At 37.7% G+C, this 23,449-nt stretch overlaps 1 protein-coding gene across 3 annotated transcripts in view; it reads right to left on the reverse strand.

Moving 5' to 3' along the window:
- LOC124612509 (vesicle transport protein USE1) overlaps positions 1 to 23,449 on the reverse strand; it is a 133,635-nt gene that overhangs the window by 5,580 nt on the left and 104,606 nt on the right. For all 3 annotated transcript variants that reach the window (XM_047140755.1, XM_047140756.1, XM_047140754.1), the window contains exons 4-7: positions 16,783 to 16,861; positions 2,441 to 2,588; positions 2,183 to 2,358; positions 1,944 to 2,085 (exon numbers count right to left, since the gene is read on the reverse strand). In XM_047140755.1, the coding sequence (XP_046996711.1) occupies positions 1,944 to 2,085; positions 2,183 to 2,358; positions 2,441 to 2,588; positions 16,783 to 16,861 (545 nt within the window). The remainder of the gene's footprint in view (positions 1 to 1,943; positions 2,086 to 2,182; positions 2,359 to 2,440; positions 2,589 to 16,782; positions 16,862 to 23,449) is intronic.

The following is a 23,449-nucleotide window of genomic DNA, read 5'->3' on the forward strand; positions in this document are numbered from 1 at the left end:
CATTTTTTCATCTATCCTAGATTAACAATCTGTGACATGGGTAGTTGTAAAGATAAGAAGATGAATCGTGTTAGAGTGAGTGCCTATGAAGCAGCTTACAAAGCTCTGGCAGAGAAGAGAAATACAAACACTATGAAGACTGGGCTTGTTGAAGTACTCATGTTTTCCATCTCCTATTGCGGTTGTAAAATATGGACCCTTAAGGCCAGAGACAAGGAGCATACTAATGCATTTGAGCTTCGGCACCGGTGCAGGATGCCATGCACAAAATGGACCAGATAAATAACTAATGCATCAATTATTGAACAACTCAATATAACAAGGCCTTTTCTTCTCAAATCAACCAAAAAATTCCCACTTCATTGGCCATATTGCGGGAAGAGATGGGGAAAATGTAGAGAAAATAATCATGGAAGGAAATATCATGGGAATGAGGCTGAGGGGAGAGCGAGCAGTTGGGTACACCAAATCGGCAGGATTAGTCTACCTCATCAGTAGGCTGTAAGACAAGTTGGTAACTATTCAGGGTGGAGACGCTCGGTTGACTCCCTGGGTCGTGATGCTTGGCAATATGTACAATGCCTTTTGATGATCTGCTTCTCCAACATCAAGAAAACACCCTGTGTGCACGGTTTTTCAAAATGAATATATGGGTTTTAAGGCTTCATAGCATTTATTACATTAACTTACAGTTTTTCTTACAAGTATCAATTTGAGCAGCGTTCCTCACACTTTGTGTCAATAGGCAAGTTCTTCCCAAATCTTGATAAGTATGTCTGGAGTAATTGTTGCAATAATGTTATTTCTAAAGTTCGGTAGATCAGCTGGTAGTGAAGGCACATACACATGATCCTTTATGAACCCCAAACGGTAAAAACTTGCAGCTCAAGTGTGAACACAAAGGACATGCTTAATGACCTCTGTCGCCCAGTCCCTTGTGGCCATCCAGTAGTTTGGTATAACATTGTTTAACTAATCACTTACTGAGTTATGCCAATATGGCACATCATCTTGTTGTGAAATGAAAGTTCTGTGGATCAGCTCCTTCCAACTGAGAAAAGAACGATAGTTCTAGTGCATTAAGATAAGAAACACCAGTTAGAGTTGCTTCACTGAAAAAGAAAATCCCATAAACCTTCTACCAGGATATGGTACAAAAAACATTCAATTTAGGAAAGTCTTGTTGCAGCTGTACCACCTTGTGGGGATCTGCTGATCCCCAAATGTGCATATTACATGCGTTCACATTTCCACTTAGCAGAAATGTCAGTTCGTCACTAAAGATGACCTGATCCAGGAAAATCTCAATCATAGTGCATCAACATTTTGCTTGCAGAGCTGGCATGTAAACCATAATCTGTAGGTTTTAGAGCTTGTAACAAATGCAAACGATAAGGATGATGCTGTTAACATCTTGTTAAAAGACTCTACACAGACATCAGTGGAACTGCTAATTCATGACAAGCCTTCTGAACAGATTTCTTGGGGCTATGTATATAAGACTGACCTATTCATCACGTTTTTCAATCACTCTTGGTTGTTCCATATTCTCCCCTTTGTGCAGAGGTACACAAACCAAACTGTTTGAGATACTCTTTCATTTTATGTATTATTTAGAATTGAAAGTTAAATGTAATAAATAACCTGTGCATGCTTTTGAAACATCCTGTATTCTTGCATTTATTGTATGCAATTTATGGTGTCCACTTTTGCATTCAAGCTTTTAGAATAATAAAATGACTTGCATGAAGAAACTGACTACATACCTATTTTTAAATTTTTGTTTCAAAAGGGTGTAGTGCATACCTTTAAAACAACCACTATGCTCTCTGCTGATCCCCAAATGTGCATATTACATGTGTTCACATTTCCACTTAGCAGAAATGTCAATTCGTCACTAAAGATGACCTGATGTGAAAAACATTTATACATAGAATACTTACCAAAGAATATCATCACTGCCACTGCTACCATGAGCCAAAGCCAGCATTTCCAAGCTCTTCGACTATATTCTTGTAGTCTTTCAGATTCAGCTTTCAATCTAGTTATATTTTTATCTGTTTGTGTAGATGATTTGCTTAATACCTGTGAATTATAAAAATAGAAAAAAATGACATGTTTTATTACAATGATACTCTGTAATTTCTCATGCCATACAATATTTTAATGAATTAATATTAACCTCATTATCCTTGTTAATAATGCTACTGGCAACCTGCGATTGTTGTTTCAAATTTCGAGCCAAGCTGATCATGTCTTCGGCAATTTTCTCCTGCATTGAATGATGTAATTTTAACAAATCGTCCAAATCTTTTCCAGATGTTTTTGGCTTTCTCTGTCTGATGTCACTATCTGTTCCTGCACATTATTTTCTCTTCATAAAGACACAAAATTATGAGTTTTATCTCCATATAAACAATGTGTAAGTGGAAGATCTTACCTTTTTCTGTTTGTAAAAGCTGTTCTCGCAATTCTTTATTATATTTAGAGGTAGTCTTTTGATGTATTTCTTTAATTATTGTTTCTGATGCTGTTGCTGTGCCATGTGGGAGTAACTGTGCAGCGACTACTTTTTCCACGGGATTATTCTAAAAAAGACAAGACAATTTTAGATACTTAGGTTGGCAGCCCTGCAGCCAAGCGACTAGCGCGAGGTTTGGTGTTCTCGTAAAGATAAGTTATTTTAGATTATAAAACACATAGATTAGTACTGATTACGTGGTAAATAAGTGTATTAGTGTGCCGTTTAAGTGTACCATTAAAGGTTTCATTTCTCATTACGTAATATAGCAGAAAACGCGAAAAGACCGTACAGTCGTATTTTCTGTTTACGTTCTGCTGCAGCAAATCTATAGAATTTCGTTTAGTTGTTCCTTGCTCTCTCCAGCAATTTAACTTAGCGTACCTCTTCATTATTTAACTAGCATTTCCGGAAAGTAGCGTAAAGTTTAACTTGTTGTTTCAGAAACTTTGCACTTTTGTTTTTGTTTACATACAGTTGCGTATAGGCCAAATTTGTGTAACCATATTTTCGTGTTTATCTGCAATTTAACGGACTTATTCTTAATAAATTATTACGTTTATCATGAGTGAAAAGTGCTTGACTTGCCGTAGAATTGTTAGGTCGGGGCTTTGGTGTGATGGGTGCTGTAGTTTTTTCCATGTGGGTGACTGTAGTGGCGTGGGAATAGGGGAAGTAAATGAGACTCATCAGTGGTTTTGTAGGATTTGTAGTAGAGATAGGAAGATACTGGAACAGGAGGGGAAAATTGCTGCCCTTCAGGCTGAGTTAGACAAGGCCAGGGGAGATCTTGACAGGTTAAGGAGGGAGAAGGGTAAAGAGAGGTGGGAAGTGGCAACAGGCAACAGGAGGAACAGGCCTAGAACTTTGTCTGACAGCTTTATGGTGAATGTGGAAAATAGATTTGACCTGTTGCTTCAGTTAGAAGCTGGTGAGCCTCAAGCAGTTACAGGTGTAGACAGGGCACAACAAACTTTCAGCAGCAAATTGAAAAGTAAGAATGTAGGGAAATCAGTAAAGAGAAAGAAAGTGTTGTTGTTAGGTAGTTCCCATGGAAGAGGTGTTGGCCAACTCTTGCAGGATGAACTAGGATCAGAATACCAGGTCACCAATTTTTTTAAACCTAGTGCTGGTCTGGAGCAGGTGACAGAGGATTTAGGATCACTTTGCAAAGATTTCACTAAGGAAGACACCGTGGTTATAGTGGGTGGGGCAGGTAACAGTATTGACAGAGATCCTGGGTACAGCATAGAGTGTGACCTGGCGAAGATTGCATCAGCATCGAGGCATACCAGTGTTGAGTTTGTATCTGTTCTTGGGCGCCATGACCGACCTCATTTGAACTCTTCTGTCAAGAGAGTTAATTTGGAGCTGGAACGGCTGCTCATGTCAGGTGCGGGGTCACACATTGGTGTGGTTCATGTTGATTCTGTCAGTAGGTGGGATTATACTAGGCATGGCCTTCACCTCAACAGGAAGGGGAAGGGTAAATTGGCTGGGGAAATAGCAGGAAAGTTAAAGGGGGGAGGCACTGTCATGAGTGGTAAAATACCAGTGGTTATAGGATTCAGAAAAGACCCTTTTTTAGGGTAGGGAGGACAGAAAGAAAACAAATTTTAAGAGAGGTTAGAACTGAGACAAACCTTCAGTTTGAGAAAGAAATCAAAAAACATAATTCCAGCTTATTACATCAACATAAACAGCCATTGGTTAAGAATTTTCAACTGTCAGCAGATATTTTAACTCCATCCAATTTTAAGTCAGTCAATGTGAAATGTCAGCTATCTTTATTGCATCAAAATATTCGAGGACTGAGAAATAAAATTAATGAATTAACTATCTGCATAGATGAATTAGAGTCTTCAAACCCAGCTGACATAATCTGCCTCTCTGAACATCATGTGACCACTGGTATAGAAATTTTAAGTGTTACAGGGTTTAGGTTAGCATCTCACTATTGTAGATCAGAAATGGAGAAAGGAGGAGTTGCCACATTCATCAGGAACTGTCATAAATTTAAGAACATAGACATTCATAAATTTTGCCTAGAACAGCATATGGAAGCATGTGCAACAGAATTAGATTTTCACAAAAAATCTTTCATAATATTAAGTGTATATCGAGCACCTGCAGGTAACTTTAATCTGTTTGTAAACCACCTTGAAGCTGTACTGGCCCATTTAACAACCAAAAACAAAGAAATAGTGGTTGCTGGTGATTTCAATGTAGATTTCCTTAAAGACTCTCCCAATAAGAACCTATTTGAGTTAGTAACACTATCATTCAACTTAATTCCCACAGTAAAGTTCCCCACTAGGATAACCACTTGCTCACAAACAGCCATTGATAATATCTTTATAGAAAAGTCAAATGAACAAAATTATATTACAAAACCAATAGTCAATGGCCTCTCAGACCATGACATGCAGTTCCTTCTGTTAAATGTTAATACTGAACAGGATATAAAATCTGTTAAATCTGAGCTCAAGAGGGTAATCAGTAAGCCAAAAATTGATTATTTTAGGACACTCCTCAGAGACATTCACTGGACTGATGCTCATGGCATGAATGAAAAATATAACATTTTTGCTAATAAAGTGCTTACCTTATTTGAACACTGCTTTCCCCCAAAACTTACCAAGGTTAGAGCAAAGTCTACAAAGAAGCCATGGATTACTCGAGGAATAGGGGTATCTTGTAAAACAAAAAGAAAACTGTATCTGTCAATCCGAAACATTTCCAATGTTGATGCTATAGCACATTATAAGAAATACTGCAAAATATTAAAGACTGTAATACGGATGTCAAAGCAAATATATTACAAGGAAAAGATAGTCATATCAGATAACAAAATAAAGACAATATGGGATATAGTGAAGGAGGAGACCGGTAGAACCAGACATGAAGAGGAACAAATAGCATTAAGAGTAAATGATGCATTGGTGACAGATGTGTATAGTGTTGCAGAACTTTTTAACAAACATTTTATAACTGTTACTGAAAAGATGGGGTTGTCAGGTTCGGTAGATGCTGCTATGGATTACCTTAGACCAGACATTTCAAGTAACTTCCATAATATGAATTTGACCCTCACTACGCCAACAGAAATAATGTCCATCATAAAATCTTTAAAATCAAAAACATCTAGTGGGTATGATGAAATATCAACAAAGTTAATTAAAGAATGTGATTCTGAGCTAAGTAACATATTAAGCTATCTGTGTAACCAGTTGTTTATCAGTGGAATATTTCCCGAATGGCTGAAATATGCTGAAGTTAAGCCACTGTTTAAGAAGGGAGATAAAGAAATAGCATCAAATTTCCGTCCAATTTCACTGTTGCCAGCATTCTCAAAAATTTTCGAAAAAGTAATGTACAGTCGTCTTTATAACCATCTTATCTCAAATAACATACTGTCAAAGTCACAGTTTGGATTTCTAAAAGGTTCTGATATTGAGAAGGCTATCTACACTTACAGTGAAAATGTACTTAATTCATTAGACAAAAAATTGCAGGCAACTGGTATATTTTGTGATCTGTCAAAGGCATTTGACTGTGTAAATCACAATATCCTTTTAAGTAAACTAGAATATTATAGTGTAACAGGAAATGCTGCAAAATGGTTCAAATCTTATATCTCTGGCAGGAAACAAAGGGTGTTATTAGGAAAGAGACATGTATCAAGCTATCAGGCATCATCCAACTGGGAACTAATTACATGTGGGGTCCCACAAGGTTCCATTTTGGGGCCCTTACTTTTTCTTGTGTATATCAATGACCTTTCATCAGTAACATTACCAGATGCCAAGTTTGTTTTGTTTGCTGATGATACAAACATTGCAATAAATAGCAAATCAAGTGTAGTCTTAGAAAGATCAGCCAATAAAATATTTGTAGACATTAATCACTGGTTCCTAGCCAATTCTTTGTCACTAAACTTTGAAAAAACACACTACATGCAGTTCAGAACTTGTAAGGGGTGTCCCAAGAGTATATGTCTAACATATGATGACAAGAAGATAGAAGAAGTGGACGGTGTTAAATTCTTGGGATTACAGCTTGATAATAAATTCAACTGGGAGGAGCACACCACAGAACTGCTGAAGCGTCTTAACAAATCTCTGTTTGCAATGCGAATTTTGTCAGACATAGGGGATATAAAAATGAAAAAGCTGGCATACTATGCTTACTTTCATTCCATAATGTCATATGGGATTATTTTCTGGGGTAATTCATCAAGCCAAGCTAAAGTTTTCCGGGCACAAAAACGTGCAGTAAGAATTATATGTGGTGTGAACGCAAGAACATCCTGCAGAAGCCTGTTTAGGGAACTAGGGATACTAACTACAGCTTCCCAATATATTTATTCCTTAATGAAATTTGTCATTAAAAATATATCACTTTTTCAAACCAACAGCTCAATTCATGGAATCAATACTAGAAATAAGAATAATCTTCACAAGGATTTAAAGTCACTTAGTCTTGTACAAAAAGGTGTGCATTATTCAGGAACACACATTTTCAATAACTTGCCAGCAGCCATAAAAAGCTTAACAACCAATGAAATTCAGTTTAAGAGAAGCCTAAAGGATTTATTGGTGGCCAACTCCTTCTACTCCATTGATGAATTTCTGAGGAAAACCAACTGATTTGTATATAAGTACAACATAACTTCTGCACAATTTCAGTGCAGTAATGTGTTCACTGAAAATTTGTGTGTGTGTGTGTGTGTGTGTGTGTGTGTGTGTGTGTGTGTGTGTGTAAGTATAATCTAACTTCTGCACCATTTCAGTGCAGTAATGTGTTCATTGTAAATAAGTATTACAGTAGTTGTATTACATGTTTCTTACCTTATAAATAAATATAAAACTTTTTTATTTTAAATTCAGTGCAATAGTATTTGTAAAATGACTCTTAGTGTTCATTAAAAAATGACGATCATTCCACTTGGGACCTGTGGAATGGTACATTAGCTTATTTGTTTTAGTTTAAATATTTGTCATGTATTGTTGTTTTTCTGACATGTTCCACATCCTGGAGGACCTCCTCACTACGGATCAATTGGAATGAAAGTAAATCTAATCTAATCTATTCTAATTACAAGATTATCAGAAATTGGATAAAGTCTTCTAAGGCTTATACATCCGCAAGCTTTTGCTAAAGTATTCCTTGGTCATTGTCAAGTGGTGTGGTGGCCGTGTGTTTGCTGCCCTCATAATTATGTAAGCCATTTGCCATTTAACATTGGCAATCACAATACAAACAGTGGTGCTAAAAGAGTTAAAATAGATGGTGGAATCTAAAAAGCAAAATGGTAATGATGCTACTAACAAAGAAAGAGATAGTGAATCTTCAGGGACTGAGAACTGTGAGAAGGTAGGAGTGAGAGTAACAAGGGGTTTGAAATTATAATGGGAAATTGTGTTGCATTATCACTTTTACAAAGACTAAATTATAGCTGTCTGTATATGACAAAATCTCAGTTACATGTACAATGTGTTCAGAAGTTCATGAACTTAAGGTGGAAAGCATGGAATGTGTGCAATTGATAACACATTTATAGTTGAAGTTTCTGATAAAAATGCCAAAAAACTGAATGATGATCATGCAAAGTGCAAATCACATATGAAATGTGTAAAGTCACATGTAGCAAAGACAAGCAAAGTATACAACAATATATGAGTGGAAGTGAAATGTGGGGAAAGAACTGTCAAGAAAAAATAATCATAATTACTTTGTAGTTCAGATCTGCATATGCAATAGCTAAATGGAAATTATCATTCAAATCATATCCCGTAATAATCTAACTACAATAGTTTAATGGATTATTAGCTGTCGATGTGCTTCATTCTGAACATGCATGTTGACATATTCTTAAGCTGGTGTGAGAAGAAATGAGGAGGAATCTTGCTCACTTCCTTATAGAATTGGGTACAAATTTTTGTAGAAAAATTTCCTATAAAACCTGTTTATTAGTATATAAACATCTGTCCTTTGAAGCAGTTCCTTAGAATAATTTTTTTGATGTTGAATTGGAGAACAGAGAAGGTGAAGGCATTTTCAGTACACTGTTAGTAGCTCTTGAAGAGCATAACATTAAATACAATGTACTATTTTAAATACAATGTACTAAACCATCTTCTACTTATTGTAGCAGATGGTGCATTAACAATGCTTGCAGCTTACAAAGATATAGCTGTTCTACTGTGTAATCATTTTCATAAGGGCTTAATTGTTGTGCACTGGACGAATCTCAAAATGGAAGTAGCTGCGCATGATGTTATAAGTGATGTGGCAGATGTGTACCATATACAGACTTTCTTAGATTCCTTATATTCTGTGTTTTCTCAAAGTCCCAAAAATCAGACTGCTATAGAGTGTTTCACAAGAATTATTTAATGCTGTCCTAGCTCTTCTTGAAAGTAACTGTTCTCTTGTCCACCTATTTGAAAAACTGAGTCATGATGGTTCTCGGTCAACACATGAGAGATCTAAATTTGAATGGTTGCTGTAATACCTCACAAAGGGGTTGCTTATAATGGAACTAGCTGTGCTCTCGAACAGGTTCGGGCGACTTTTGGTGACCTGTGGGCCCGATTCACATATTTACGAGGTTTGATCAAAAAGTAACAGGAATTTTTTAATTTTGCGGGCTTTATACATCTGGTTTTTCATTTTTTTTATCTTGTTGGTACACATGTTCCTGATGTGTGTCAGCATTTTCAGCTGTTTTGAATATTTAGTTTACTGTTGACAGTCGTAAAGGTTATACGTGTTTTCAAGTGTGTGGCAAATTTTTGCTTTTGATAAAGATGAATCAAAGAATTTGCATTAAATTTTGCTTGAAAAATGGAATAAAGTGCAGCACCACTTTTGAAAAGTTGAGTGTGATCTTGGGGAATCTACTATGAGTAAGACAGGAGTTTATAAGTAGAGTAAATGTTTCAAAGAGGATTGTGAACAAGCGTCCAACATGGACACCCAAGAACATCAAGGACAATGTGGAAGAAGTAAAGAAAATGGTTCTGGAAAATCACCAAATCACCATCAGAGAAGTTGTTCATGATGCCGGCATATCCTTTGTCTCTGCCATTAAACGTGTGACAGCAAAGTTTGTTCCAAAATTGGTGAAATTGACCAAAAACTGCATTGTATAAACACTACTCAGAAATTGTTGAATGAAGTCAATAACAACTTCCAAAGAATGTTATAACAGGACAGAACATGGGTACAAGGGTATGACACTAACACAAGGGCACAGGACAGAACATGGGTACAAGGGTATGACACTAACACAAGGGCACATCATCCCAATGGAAACTGCCTTAAGAGCCAAGACAGAAAAAAATTTGGAATGTTCGCTCAGATGTGAAGGTTTCTCTTACTGTTTTCTTTGATTACAATGGAACAGTGCACATCACGAGTCCCTGTCTTATGATCATATGCTCAATAAGGAATACTACCTGGAAGTTATCTGCAGTTTGCGTGAACCAGTCCGAAGAAAATGATCAGAATTGTGGCAAAACCGCTCAAGGAAACTACATAACGATAATGCTTCTGCCCACACCTCAAGGCTTGTTTGTGAGAGCTTTTGGCAAAAAACAAAACCATTACATTGTGCTAGCCAACGTACTCACCAGACATGCTCCCCTGCGACTTTTTTCTATTCCTGAGGCTGAAGAGAAGCATGAAAGTGTGTCATTTTGTCACCAGTGATGAGATAAAAACCGAATTGCTGAATGAGTTGAACACAGTAATGAACAGTGAGTTCCAGAGGTGCTTCTAAGATTGGAAAAGGTGATTACTTTGAGGGGAAACAAGTTGATGCTGACAAATGAAGACAGATTCTTTAAGATATCTTTTTGATAACACCTCATATAGTGTGTGAACAGTAAGTTGACAGATTTCAGAATGGAGGAGCATGGAGCAGAGGAAACAAGCTGGCACCCACAGAGACTGATGTGGGGTGATCACCCGAGTGGAAAACAAGCCATGCCTGACCCCTCCAGTGCTGGCACCATAAACTGCGCTTAATGTTTCCACAAAAGAAAAAGTCATGTACAGAAGTAAAACTTCATTTAAATGTTGTTCACAAACAAAATTGAAATCATCATACATATTGACAAGTTTAATAAACTTCTTAACAGCAGCAATTTCATGCACTTATGGCAAGGAAAGTAAACAGTACTAAATACAGTGAAGTGCAATGAAGTAAAACAGCAGACAACAATGGCTACTTCGCACAGCACCGCCAGGCAGGTAATGTAGGTTGCAGCCAAAAACGAACAGCTATCAGCCAAAGTCATCCGATTTTTACTGACTTGTACTGCTTCAGGACTAGGGAGGGGTCTGCCACCTGTAAGTTCATAAGCTCTCATCTCATCTCATCTCATCTCGACGTGACAGCATCACTCCTAGCACATGAAGTCAAAACCAAAGTGTCAGAGAATTTAATGTTTATGCACTACTCTACTGGTATTAATGTTAAAACTCATGTTTTTGGGAAAAAGTTCATCCGTGGACTGGCAAGAAGTTCAGCAAGAGTTATTGATTTTTATGAAAAACAGAAATTCTTTAGTACTTAAGGCACAATAAGAAACCGATGCAGCTACAAAAACTCTTGAAACAAATGACTCGCTTTGAATTAAGATAACAGTAGAAGGGTTAGAGGAAAAGTGCGTATTAAATATAATTGTAATTAGCTGCATATATTTGATAACCTGAAATAAGAACTAGTTGATTTTAGCTTGTGGGAGGGGGGGGGGGGGGGGGGGTAGGGAGGTAGGCAGTTGAGGTGGACAATACTGAACTACATTTGCATGTGGCTAAATATCCAGATTTGAAGAGAAAAATGCAGCTGTTCATTTACAACATCATGTCATACACTTGAAGCGTTATAAAACAAAGTTTGTAGTAAAATGTATTATAATTTGGTTTTGTTTGTGTGTGGGAAAGGGGTAGGTGATGATCAATGAGTTATATCATTTTAATTGTTACTTCATTACTATTACACTTTAAGGTACTCAAAACAGAAAAGTTGAATGTGGGACTCCTAGCGTGAAGTATCACTTGACTGCTCTGTCATTCTATCTGACTGTTTCTTGGCCCAAGCAGAGTTGCAAGAAAAGAGTGTCTGTGGAAAGTGCATTATGACAAAAATCATCTGTTTTTATCCCCAAGTGAAGTCCCAAGACAACAGTCTCTGGAAAAAGTGCATCATGGCAGAAATGGAAATGCTTACATGCTTTTCTCATTAACAGTTTACATCTCTTATGAAGCAGCCAAAGGCAGGCAAATATTTATCATTGATCAAAGCACCTTACAGTGTTTAAATTAGCATGTTCAAAACAGAGACAAATAAACTCCTAATCTTAATTTACTTTTAAAAATCAGCTCTCTCCCTCTTTCTCTGCCGCCCCCCCCCCCCTTCCTTCCTGTATGGAACTTATGGTCATTTGATGGAGACATTTGTTATTTTTGAGAGCAAATACAGTCCCATGTTAACATGAAGAGAGGGGCAGACAAGTGTGACATAAGCAGTTTCTGTCAAATGGTTTGACTAAACATGTATAGAAGACAGGAGGTATGCAGAGAAAGAAGAAAATCTGCTATTGACGGGGCCACCCAACACTGTTTTAACAAAGATTATAGAATATACACGGACTACTATAATATCACTTGCTCAAACTGATTATTTGTGGGAAATACCCTAATGTATGGTAAGCCGTCAAATTATATTTGCAGTTGTGACATTGCTGTTGTGAAGAAGACAGCACCTGAGAAGGGCAGAGATTTTCACTTTGCTTTCAGTCTTACATCACAAACAAATATCCATTGACTGTCGACAGAGATATGTTGAACAGTAAAAGAAAATGAATGCACTAATAGCAGGCCACCAAATGTACACACTTAAAACATTGGCAGTTGATCTGCTTTCTGCTAAACTACTAATAGCCTACCAGTAAAATAAATTCTAAAGGTCAAATGAGTTTTGTACGAAGCCACCCACATCTTCTGTTGTTGAAATGGAGGCACACACGGGTTGTTTTGATCCTCTAACAGTGTTTTAAATTTGCATGCACGTGCACACACATTCTCTCTGTCTCTCTGCTTTGGCATATAATGGAAGCAAATAGAACTTCCTCCATAGGTGAATGGTTAGCGTCGCTGCCTTTAGTGCAGATGGACCCAGGTTCTGTTCCAAGTACCACCTCAGATATTTCTGAGGTAAGGAGGTCTGGAAAGGGTGCACTCAGCTTTGTAAGGACAAATGAGAAGCTGCTTGAATAAAGAAGCAGAAACATCACCATGATTTTTTTACCGGCAATAATAGCTGCTAGGGTTGCTGGCATGCTGATCACATGTCCCTTAATCATAGATTGCTCCTCACACAGCCTTGTGGGCAGCAGTTGTCTGATTGGAACAGGTCTAATCCATGAGTGGTGTTTAGTTAAGTTAATGGGGGTAAATAAATAGGATCAGATGATTGTATTTTACTGTTTGAAGACAGAGCAATTAATATGGTGGAAGAATCTGTTTCACTTGTTTACGATTTGACAATATTAAGACACAAGAAATATATGCAAAAGAAATAGTGTACTCCCTACTATTCAATGGGAATGAAAATCATACATAAGAAGTACCTGCTTGCATCAGTAACAGTCAGCATCCAAGAAAGAAAATCCTGGTTTTATCCACACTGAAACATTAAAGCTGTTCTCTGTCCAATATTTAGTTTGAACTGTATCGTACCTTTATTGGAGGTGGTATGCACTTGCTTTCCTCTGACCTTTGAAGTGACATTACTACGCTAGGACCCAGGAGGCAGTCAAATGAAAATGTGACAGATTTTTTTTTTTTTGGGGGGGGGGGGGGGGATGTATGACTCGTGCTCTGAGATTTCCTTACAAATTTAATTATGGATATCGACAGTTCATCTTTCCCAGGAATCAAGAATCTCAACAATTTTTGCCTGTTAGGTGAGTAGTTGTGAGAATGTTTTAATTACACTTTTGAAGTTGGATAACAAATGACAAAAGAATTATAATCAACAATTTTTGGATTTTTTTTCCCTTCACTTGTACTGTGAAATCTTGCTTCCTGCCAAATTTCATGACTCTGGATCAGCTGGAAGTACTCTACAGGTTTTGATGAGTTTGCAAGTATCAAAACGTGTGACATAACTAGCCGTATTTTTTAATAGCATTGACTTAGAATCTGCAATTTCTTACACCACCACGAGACAGTAGACCTTCATTTCAACTTGTTGTTCCTGAGAAAAAGGAGTCTTAACAGATGGATGGACAGACAGTTGGACGACAAATGACCTTTTCTTTCTTTTTCTGTATGATATGTGTAATTACGCATTAATAATGTTCAGATTTTTCCTTTGGTTGTACTGTGAACTTTGCTTCTTGGCAAATTTCATGACTGTAGGTCAACAGGAAGTAGCCTATAGTTTTTGATGAATGAGTTTTTGACTATCAAAATATCTGACATAAATGCCCGTATCTTTTGACTGAATAAACTCAGAAGCTTCAATTTTGTGCGCCGCCCAGGGACTGTAGACTTCAGTGTGTGCCACAAATTTGAACTTGATGCGTCTACCCATTACTGAGAAAAATGGTTTTCAACATTCAGACAAACAGACCAGCAACAAACTGATCCTATAATGGTTACATTTTTAAGGATTAACACATGGAACCTTAAAAATAAATAAATTGTTTATTATTTCAAAAGTAATTGCCATAACTGTTAATACATTTATCCATTGTGAGACAAGACAGTGATAAAATGTTTGTGGTTGTTTACGGAACCATGATTGTACCCATCCGTGCAGATCTTAGTCTGAAGCAAATTGACAGTGACAAATGTCTTTCATCAGGGGCCCAAAACTACGGGAATCGCATGGGGAGAGATTGGGATTGTGTGGAGGATGTGTAAGTGCTTTCCAGTGGAACCTCTGCAGTGTAGTCAAAACAACCTTGGCAACAAGTGGATGAATATAAAAGGAGATAAACAGCTACTTTGGAGAGACGGGAGAAGAAAAAAAAAAAGGCCACTACTACTCCTCTCAAAATACCAAACCAAAATTTGTTAAATACAAATATTTCATCTAAATGAAATGTATATCCCTAAGTCCAAATATTCTGATAAACTGTAGGCATAGTTAGTGAAGTATTCTTTGGCTTTGTTTTTGAATATTTGAGTTTTTTCAGTGCCCTGCCTGATGTCCACTGGAAATCTGCTACAAGATTTTTGCAGCAGAATATAAAGCTCCAGTTGGCACCATATATAATGATACATAGTCTATTTGTGAATAACTGTTACTTCTAGACTTTTAGCTGCGAATTCCACAGTTTACAGCAAATTCACTCTTTCTATTAACGACAATACTATTAGGGAATGCTTATATTAGCACACAGGTGTAAGAACCCTATCTCTCTGACAAGGCTTCTGTGAGATATTTGGTTATTAACAATACAAAATATTCTTACTGCATATTCCTGTAAAATATATACCAAGGGTCTCACTGAAGTCTTCACTGACCGTAATTATCCTCCCATCCTTGTACAAAAACAAATCTCCCGTGCCTTATCTTCCCAGTCTCCCACCAACTCCCACAGTCCGGCCACAGAGGAGCATTCCCCTCGTAACTCAGTACCATCCGGGACTGCTGCGACTGAATTACATTCTCCGCCAGGGTTTCGACTACCTCTCATCGTGCCCTGAAATGAGAAATGTCCTACCCACTATCCTTCCCACCCCTCCTACCGTGGTATTCCGCCATCCACCGAACCTACACAATATACCCGTCCATCTTTACACAATCACTGCTCCCAATCCCTTACCTCAAGGCTCATACCCCTGTAATAGACCTAAATGCAATACCTGTCCCATACATCCTCCTACCACCACCTACTCCAGTCTGGTCACTAACATTACCTATCACATCAAAGGCAGGGCTACCTGTGAAACCAGTCATGTGATCTACAAGCTAAGCTGCATCCACTGTGCTGCATTCTATGTAGGCATGACAACCAACAAGCTGACTGTCCACATGAATGGCCACTGACATTATAACTGTGGCCAAAAAACAAGTGTATCTGAACAAGCTGCCAAACATGATATCCCTCATCTCAATGACTGCTTCACAGCAGCCTGTGCCATATGGATTATTCCCACCAACACCAGCTTTTCTGAATTGCACAGGTGGGAACTTTCCCTGCAATACATTCCACATTCCCACCTTCGTTAGCCACTGTCCTCACCCATCCAGCCCCCTCCCTGTTCCCATTCCAGCACTACACAGCCATCATTTCACCACCACACCCAGTCTTTTAATTTCTTTTATTTTTATTTCTCTCCTTTTCCGCTACTTACCCCCTCCCCCTCCATACCTTCTCTCCTGCCCTCCATTTAAACTGCAACACTTCACTGTCGACCACTCCCACCGTACTATCCCTCCCCCTCCCCGCCCCAGCCTCCTCCTGACCCCCACCCAGTCGCCACTCCCATCATGCGCTGGTGCTGCTGCTCGCAGTGTAGTTTCAGCTCTCTGAGACTGCAGATGTGTGTGCAAGTTGCGCTTGAGTGTGTGTGTGTGTGTGCGCATGTGTGTACTGCTGACAAAGGCCTTAATGGCTGAGAGCTATGATTGTGTGAATCTTTTTATTGTGCCTATCACAGCTCAGCATCTCTGCTATATGGTGAGTAGCAACTTTCCTTCTCTCATATTGTCTTTCACATTAGCTGCATTGACCCAGAGGACTAGGTAGAACTAAGCTTTTTAGCTAATGTGCGGGTGCCACCTTAGTTAATTATTCATCTGGATACCTACTTTATACATGGATCCTCACCCAGTGTGTGTCAATTGATTTCTACTTCTGGTATTATTAAGTCATTTTTAACCCAACTGTTTGTAATACATTGATGTAACTATTGAGCATGTGTTAAATATATAGAAAGAAATTTGTTGTAGGACTAAGCTACAGTGTTGTATTTTCTTCTAAATGAGCTGTTTTAACTGAAGCAACTCTGTTTACAGCAGCTGTACATAAAGAAACATGGTAATTTATAAATTTCTGAATACAACTACGCAAAATGATACAATGCTAAACAAATGAAATTACACTTTCAAAAATTGTACAATACTGATTTTTCTCTTCAGTCTTAAAACACCCCATCTCTCAAGGAGAATATAACAGCTACTACTATTTGGAAAAGTAACATGCAGAGTTTAAATTGAAAAATATTCTTACCAGTTTATTGGTTTCTGCTATGCCCTTTAAGAACACAACTCTTCTGACGTATTCAGCCATGGTGTCCTTATTTGGTTTGCTGTAGAAATGCAGATTTACATACTGAATATTACTTTCTGTTATGTAGAAGGATACTGCTCATACACGATTACTGAAGGTGAAAAATTCAGACTGAGCACATCATGCAAAAAAAAAAAAAAAAAAAAAAAAAAAAAGGGCTCAATACACTCAACAATTCAAATGATTATGACAGTGAATGGCATAAAAATTAACCAGTCTCCAGATTTCAGAACAACACAGACCTTATTTAAAACCCTAAGGACTGGGTAAGAAGAAAGGTTATATCATATTCAATAAATAATTGAAACATACTAACAATAAAGGAAAATGGACTTGGTGTGAAACAAAGGTTGAGACTAGAATTATTGTCATAATAATTATTTAAAGTGAAAGGCAGTGACCTTGTTAAGTGTAAATCTCAGTTAGTTATTATGTGAGAGGCAGTGACTCCGTCAGATATAAACCTAATTAAATAAAGAGTTACAAACAAATAAATAAGGAGTCTTACTGTAGAGGTGTTGTAGACATTGGGAAATATACCAAGACTAAACAAAACCAAATAGTGTGACGGAAGAATGAAAATATATGAATTAGTGAGCATACAGTCCAATGGTGATAACAAGGCATGGTGATGAGTGAAGAGGACACCTCGAATTCAAACAAATGTAGAAGAGACTGTAGATAAGTTACATGAAAAGTTGTGAACTAACAAAGTTCCACTATGTTATTATGCCATGGCAGGATCAATCAGCACAACATATGCTCTTTTATGAGTGATAAGTGCAAGATATTGGACTCCTTTGCTTTCAAAGATGGAGACACAAAAACAAAATGCAACAATTCACTTATTTCCATAAAATCAGAACTGGTTATATACAAGCGTCATTGTAAAAGTCGTGGCAGCCATTTTTTGTCTTGAAAATCCTAATGAGTTAAAAAATTCTGAAATATGCAATTGGAAGTTATTTCATATGTAAACATCACATTTAGAGAGATGAATGAACACACACAGTGCCATAAAGATATAGCATGAGAAAAAAGAAAAAAATGAGTTTGTCGAAGAAAACGTGTTTTACTGTCAATTGCAACAGTACAGAATAGTACATTGTAAACCACGCACATTCCGTGACATCAGGAGCCTCCCTAAGTATCCACAGTATGTGACGTGACACCAGATGGCAGTCCTTTCCAGGAGAATGAAGCATGAAGAGAGACCACAGTGTGAGTTGAGCAGCCATCCATGATTGATGTTACTCAATTTGAACAGTGCACTTACGTAAAGATTTCAGTTTACCGTGGAAGTAATGCATGACAATGCCATGAGCAGCTTGTGGAAACAACACGAGAGCCCATAAGGCAGTGAGTGTGCCGAATTCGCTCCTGTGATGGGTATACGAAGTTCTGGAGCATCCAACATATTCGCCAGACTTATCAACTAGCGATTTTGATATCTTACCAAAACTGAAAGAGCCACTGCATGAAACACAGTTTTGAACATGTGAAGACATTGCCACAGCAGTGATGTGTGGGATCTGATAATTCACTAGTGGTGAGGCCACGGGTATTCGACATCTTCCACAGTGTTGGCAATGTGTGATGGATTTGTTGGGAGGTTATTTCAAGGAACTCTAAGATGCCACAGGTTCATGTTGCTGCCCTGTACTACTGTGTATTTTTGCAACTGACAGCAAAACACCAGTGAAACAACAAAATTTGTTTAATTTTTTTTCTCATGCTATATCTTTATGGCAGTCTGTGTGTTCATCCATCTCCCAACATGTAATGTTTACATATGAACTAATCTTCCATTTGCATATTTCAGAATTTTTTAAATCGTTACCATTTTTGAGATAAAAATAGTTGTTATGACTTTTGTAATGACCCTCATATTAACACCGGGGTCCACAGAATGAGGAATGTTTACTCTTGTGATACATAAGTCAGTGTGTGACAATGCACACCCTCAAATGGTGGTGAACATGTAATATGATCCAGAAGATAAGTTTATTTGGCTGCTAACTAAGGAACTACAGAATTAAATGAATGGTTCATAATTTTCGTAAATTGGAACAATGATAGCGGCAGCTGTGATGGGACGGTATTTTTCACAGGATTAAACTTATGTATTAATTATGACTAAATCTATGGATAGATTTTATGCCATTTATGAATAAGACAAAGAAGATATACCTATACATTTTTGCATTCCTCTATTGTGAAATAGTTCATTTGAGGATTATGAAAAGTAGTGTGGTGACTAACAGCTAGTAGTAGGAGTTCTGGTTGTAAACTGTTGTCTAACTTCCACTGTACATTCAAAGAACCAGCCTTCAATGACGAGTTCTGGACAGAAAAGGCCATAAGCAGATCCACCACATATACAGCATTATGCAACAATATTGTTAAGATTGAACTGTTTGTCATTGAATTTAGCTGGTTTGGAGTGGTATTAGAACTGTTCTTGAATTGTCTTATATGTTGCTAAATATTAAACCTGTCTATAAAACAACAATTTAGTGCAATTTAGTGATGAGTGTACTCTGATTTCTTATGTTAAAATATGTGTTGCTCCATTTACAAAAGATATATTCTATTACTAATGAAGTGAAGTAAGGCAGAGTAGCTGCTGACGAACTAATGTTTTCATTTACAGTAAATGAGCTAAAGAAGAAATGAATTGCTGGCAACATGGTCTCAACAATATCTCAGAAGATAATATCATGATGGTCGGCAGAAGCATTTACAAAAATGAAACTAAAGTACCCTCCAGATAATACTAAAGTGCGCGTCATTTATGACGGCAGCCAAGTTTAGGTTCGTTATGCGCATCTGAAGTCACAAAACACAGTCAGCCAATGAACAGAGAACAACGTTGCCAGAGCTCGACTGCAGTGCAGAGCACGGACGAGTGTCTTCAGTTTTAGAAACGTTCAGTCATAAATAAAGTAATTGAATAAAAGCAATGTCTTGATAGCAGACTTTCTATAAAAGAAAGTTTGGAAAAAGAATTCTTTATACCAGTTGCTTCATATTCTATTAATTAATTAAATCAAACAAGCAATAAGTCTCCTATCAGGCGATAGCAAGGAAATTCATTCTCACTAACCGCTTTTTCGCAATAAAGAACAGCGGTAATTGTTTATTTCCTGTTGTACTTTGATAAAACGTGAGTAATTCATAGTCATACCAACAGTATTTGTCGGTATTTTGCGTGAGTCTTTAAAGTCCTCCAGTAATACAGTAAATCGATGAGCTGCGTTAGCATAATGGTTAAGGTGTTTGGCTGATAGGTAAAGGGTTCTGAGTTCAAACCTTGTTCGGTGCTTAATGTTTTCTCTATTTAAAAACAATATCCAAGTGTCGTACTTCATGAATTTTATTCGTTTGAATGTAATTTTTTGAAATTTCTAGGGGCAACTAAAATCGACCATACGCTGTGGACTTTAACCTCTGCAAACTCCTCAAAATTTCGTGCAATGGTTTACTACATTTAATGCTGCACAATAAATGCGTTGAACATCGAAACAAAATTAAGTCATTTATGGGGGGAAGGTATCAGTCAAGAAGATGTGTAAAAATCAAATTTTTGTGCCAAATAGTTTTTGTGAAATCGAATGATAAGTGTGTCAAAGCAGTCGGAACACCATGTGTCTGCACAGGCGAGCAGTGCAGTGATGACAAAATCACGCGGAATGCGGGGACCAAGTCTCTGCAGCAGCGAAAGGGTTAATGCAGCCATGGTGGCTTTACTTCATAAACTGCGTGCTCCCCCCTAAACGTGTAAGTTTGCGAACTATACTATACTATGGAGCTCCTTCTCTTGGCGCGTGCAACTTGGCAACGAAGCAATCTCCCGCATCTGGGCGGGCATGCGCGAGCCGCCAAGATAAAAGAATTGAACTATAGTCGAGCATTAGGTCAGTAGACTGGAAAAGGTGCTGTTATGTTGTATAGACACAACACTGACAATTACAGTGATGGACTATCTGACACATTTTCAGACAATGGATCACAGAGGACGTGAGAGTAATTCAGCCATGACTATGTGATGTAGCTGGAGTTCTGAACAACTGTGGCAAATTGTAGTAACTGCTCTTATCCAAAATGCCTTTGTTTAGGGCTGTACTTGACTAAGCCTTCTAACAATACTCCTACCACAAGAGGCTTGTCTTTACATTCTTTTCCTAACTATATCTACCCTACGTCCAGGAGGAAAGCATTTCCAGTCTAATGAATTGAAACCACATTATGATCACTTAACTGTGGCTCTTGGAACTGTGTAAGTAGGTTTTTTTGGTATAATCTGCATGTTTCTTCAGTCGTCTGCTAGTCCAGGTTTTTCAGCATTTCCGTACCAATCTCCCATAGGTCAAACCAACCTGTCACCATTCGTGCTGTCCTTTGTATACATTCAACATCCTATAAGGTGAGAGTCCCATACACTTGGGCAATACTCAACAACAGCCCACATGAGTTTTGTAAACGGTCTCCTTTGTAGACAATACTTTGCCTACTTTACCTACAAATGAACATATGAGATCATTCCATTTCATATGCTCACAAACTGTTACACTCAGGTATTTGTATGAGTTAGGAAGTGCACTACTTGCTAAAAGGATAATAAACTGAAGTAATATTGATTTATACTGTTATCATTTCAAAGTCGCCTTACCATTAGGCTATATGAACTTGCCTATTGACACAAAGTGTGATGAATGCTGCTCAAATTGATACTTGTAAGAAAAACTGTGAGCTGCTCATTCATTTGATGTATTATTTATAACTGTAAGTTAATGTAATAAATGCTACGAAGCCTTAAAACCCATATGTTCATTTTAAAACACCGTGCACACAGAGTGTTTTCTTGATCTTGGAGAAGCACATCATCAAAAGGCATTATACATATTGTCATTAGATTAGATTAGATTAATACTTGTTCCATATATCATGAATACGACACTTTGTAATGATGTGGAACGTGTCAGGTTAATAAAAGATGTCTGTACAAGATATTACATTACACAAAATATTGCATGACACTAATGTTTAAGTTGTTGTCCCCCCCCCCCCCCCCCCCTAATTTATATCTAAAAATTCAGCCAATGAGTAGAAGGAGTTGTCATCTAGAAATTCTTTTAATTTATTTTTAAATGTTAGTTGGCTATCTGTCTGGGTTTTGATACTGTTTGGTAGGTGACCAAAGACTTTTGTGGCAGCATAATTTACCCCTTTCTGTGCCAAAGTCAGATTCAACCCTGCATAGTGAAGATCATCATTTCTCCTGGTGTTATAGCTATGCACACTGCTATTACTTTTGAACTGGGTTGGATTATTAACAACAAATTTCATAAGTGAATATATATACTGTGAGATTACTGTGATGATCCCTAGATCCTTAAATAGATGTCTGCAGGATGACCGTGAGTGGGCTCCAGCAATTATTCTGATTACACGTTTTCGAGCAATGAATACTTTTCTACTCAACGATGAATTACCCCAGAATATGATGCCATACGAAAGCAGTGAATGAAAGTAGGCATAGTAAGCTAATTTACTGCGATTCTTATCACGAAAATTTGCAATAACCCTAATAGCATACGTAGCTGAACTCAGACGTTTCAGCAGACCATCAATGTGTTGCCAAGCATCACGACCCCGTGAATCAACCAAGCGTCTCCACCCTGGATGGTTACCAACTTGTCTAAGAGCCTACTGATGAGGTAGACTAACCTTCCCGATTTGGTGTACCCAACTGCTCACTACTCTCCCCCTCAGCCTCATTCCCCTGATATTTCCTTCCATGATTATTTTCTCTATATTTTCCCCATCTCTTCTCACAATATGGCCAATGAAGTGGGAATTTTTTGGTTGATTTGAGAAGGAAGGGCCTTGTGATATTGAGTTGCTCAATAATTAATGCATTAGTTCTTTATCTGGTCCATTTTATGCATGGCATCCTGCACCGATGCCGAAGCTCAAATGCATTAATATGCTCCTTGTTCCTGGCCTTAAGGGTCCATGTTTTACAACCGTAATAGGAGATGATATGCAGCAATGGTTAATTCAGCGCGAATGTGAAGTGAGCTTAACCAATAATACAAAAGTGAATGTGCGTAGACATTGTTAGGGAGTGATTTCTTGCCAAAATGATAATAAATCAGAGTAATATTGATTTTTACTGTTATTATTCCAAAGTGACATTTCCCCTCTTTTAATTGAGAGACTTTAACTTCTGAAAAGTTTAAGACACATGTTTTCATATTAGGCACATGGTCAGGTTTGATTAGTAGTGAAGTAAATCTTCCATACTCATGTTCAGTAGCTATTAAATAACTAAAATAAAGAAGAAGGAGCTTCACAGTTGGTGACTGCAACACAGCTTGTGCTTCTCAGTAAAGAATAGTGATTTGTTACACAGTAATGGGAAACGTCTGCAGACAATGGAGTGATGAGTCCGAGAGTGGAGAGTGTAATAAAGTGGGTCACTGACAAGGAAACCATGTGTGAAAACAAAAATCTACACCATCTCGGACTGCGACAACCAGCTCAATGACATGAAACTACAGCACAGCAACCAAGTCACAGAAAGAAACATTAAGTGTTGGAA

The sequence above is a fragment of the Schistocerca americana genome, chromosome 4, assembly GCF_021461395.2.
Source record: "Schistocerca americana isolate TAMUIC-IGC-003095 chromosome 4, iqSchAmer2.1, whole genome shotgun sequence".
NCBI lineage: Eukaryota > Metazoa > Arthropoda > Insecta > Orthoptera > Acrididae > Schistocerca > Schistocerca americana.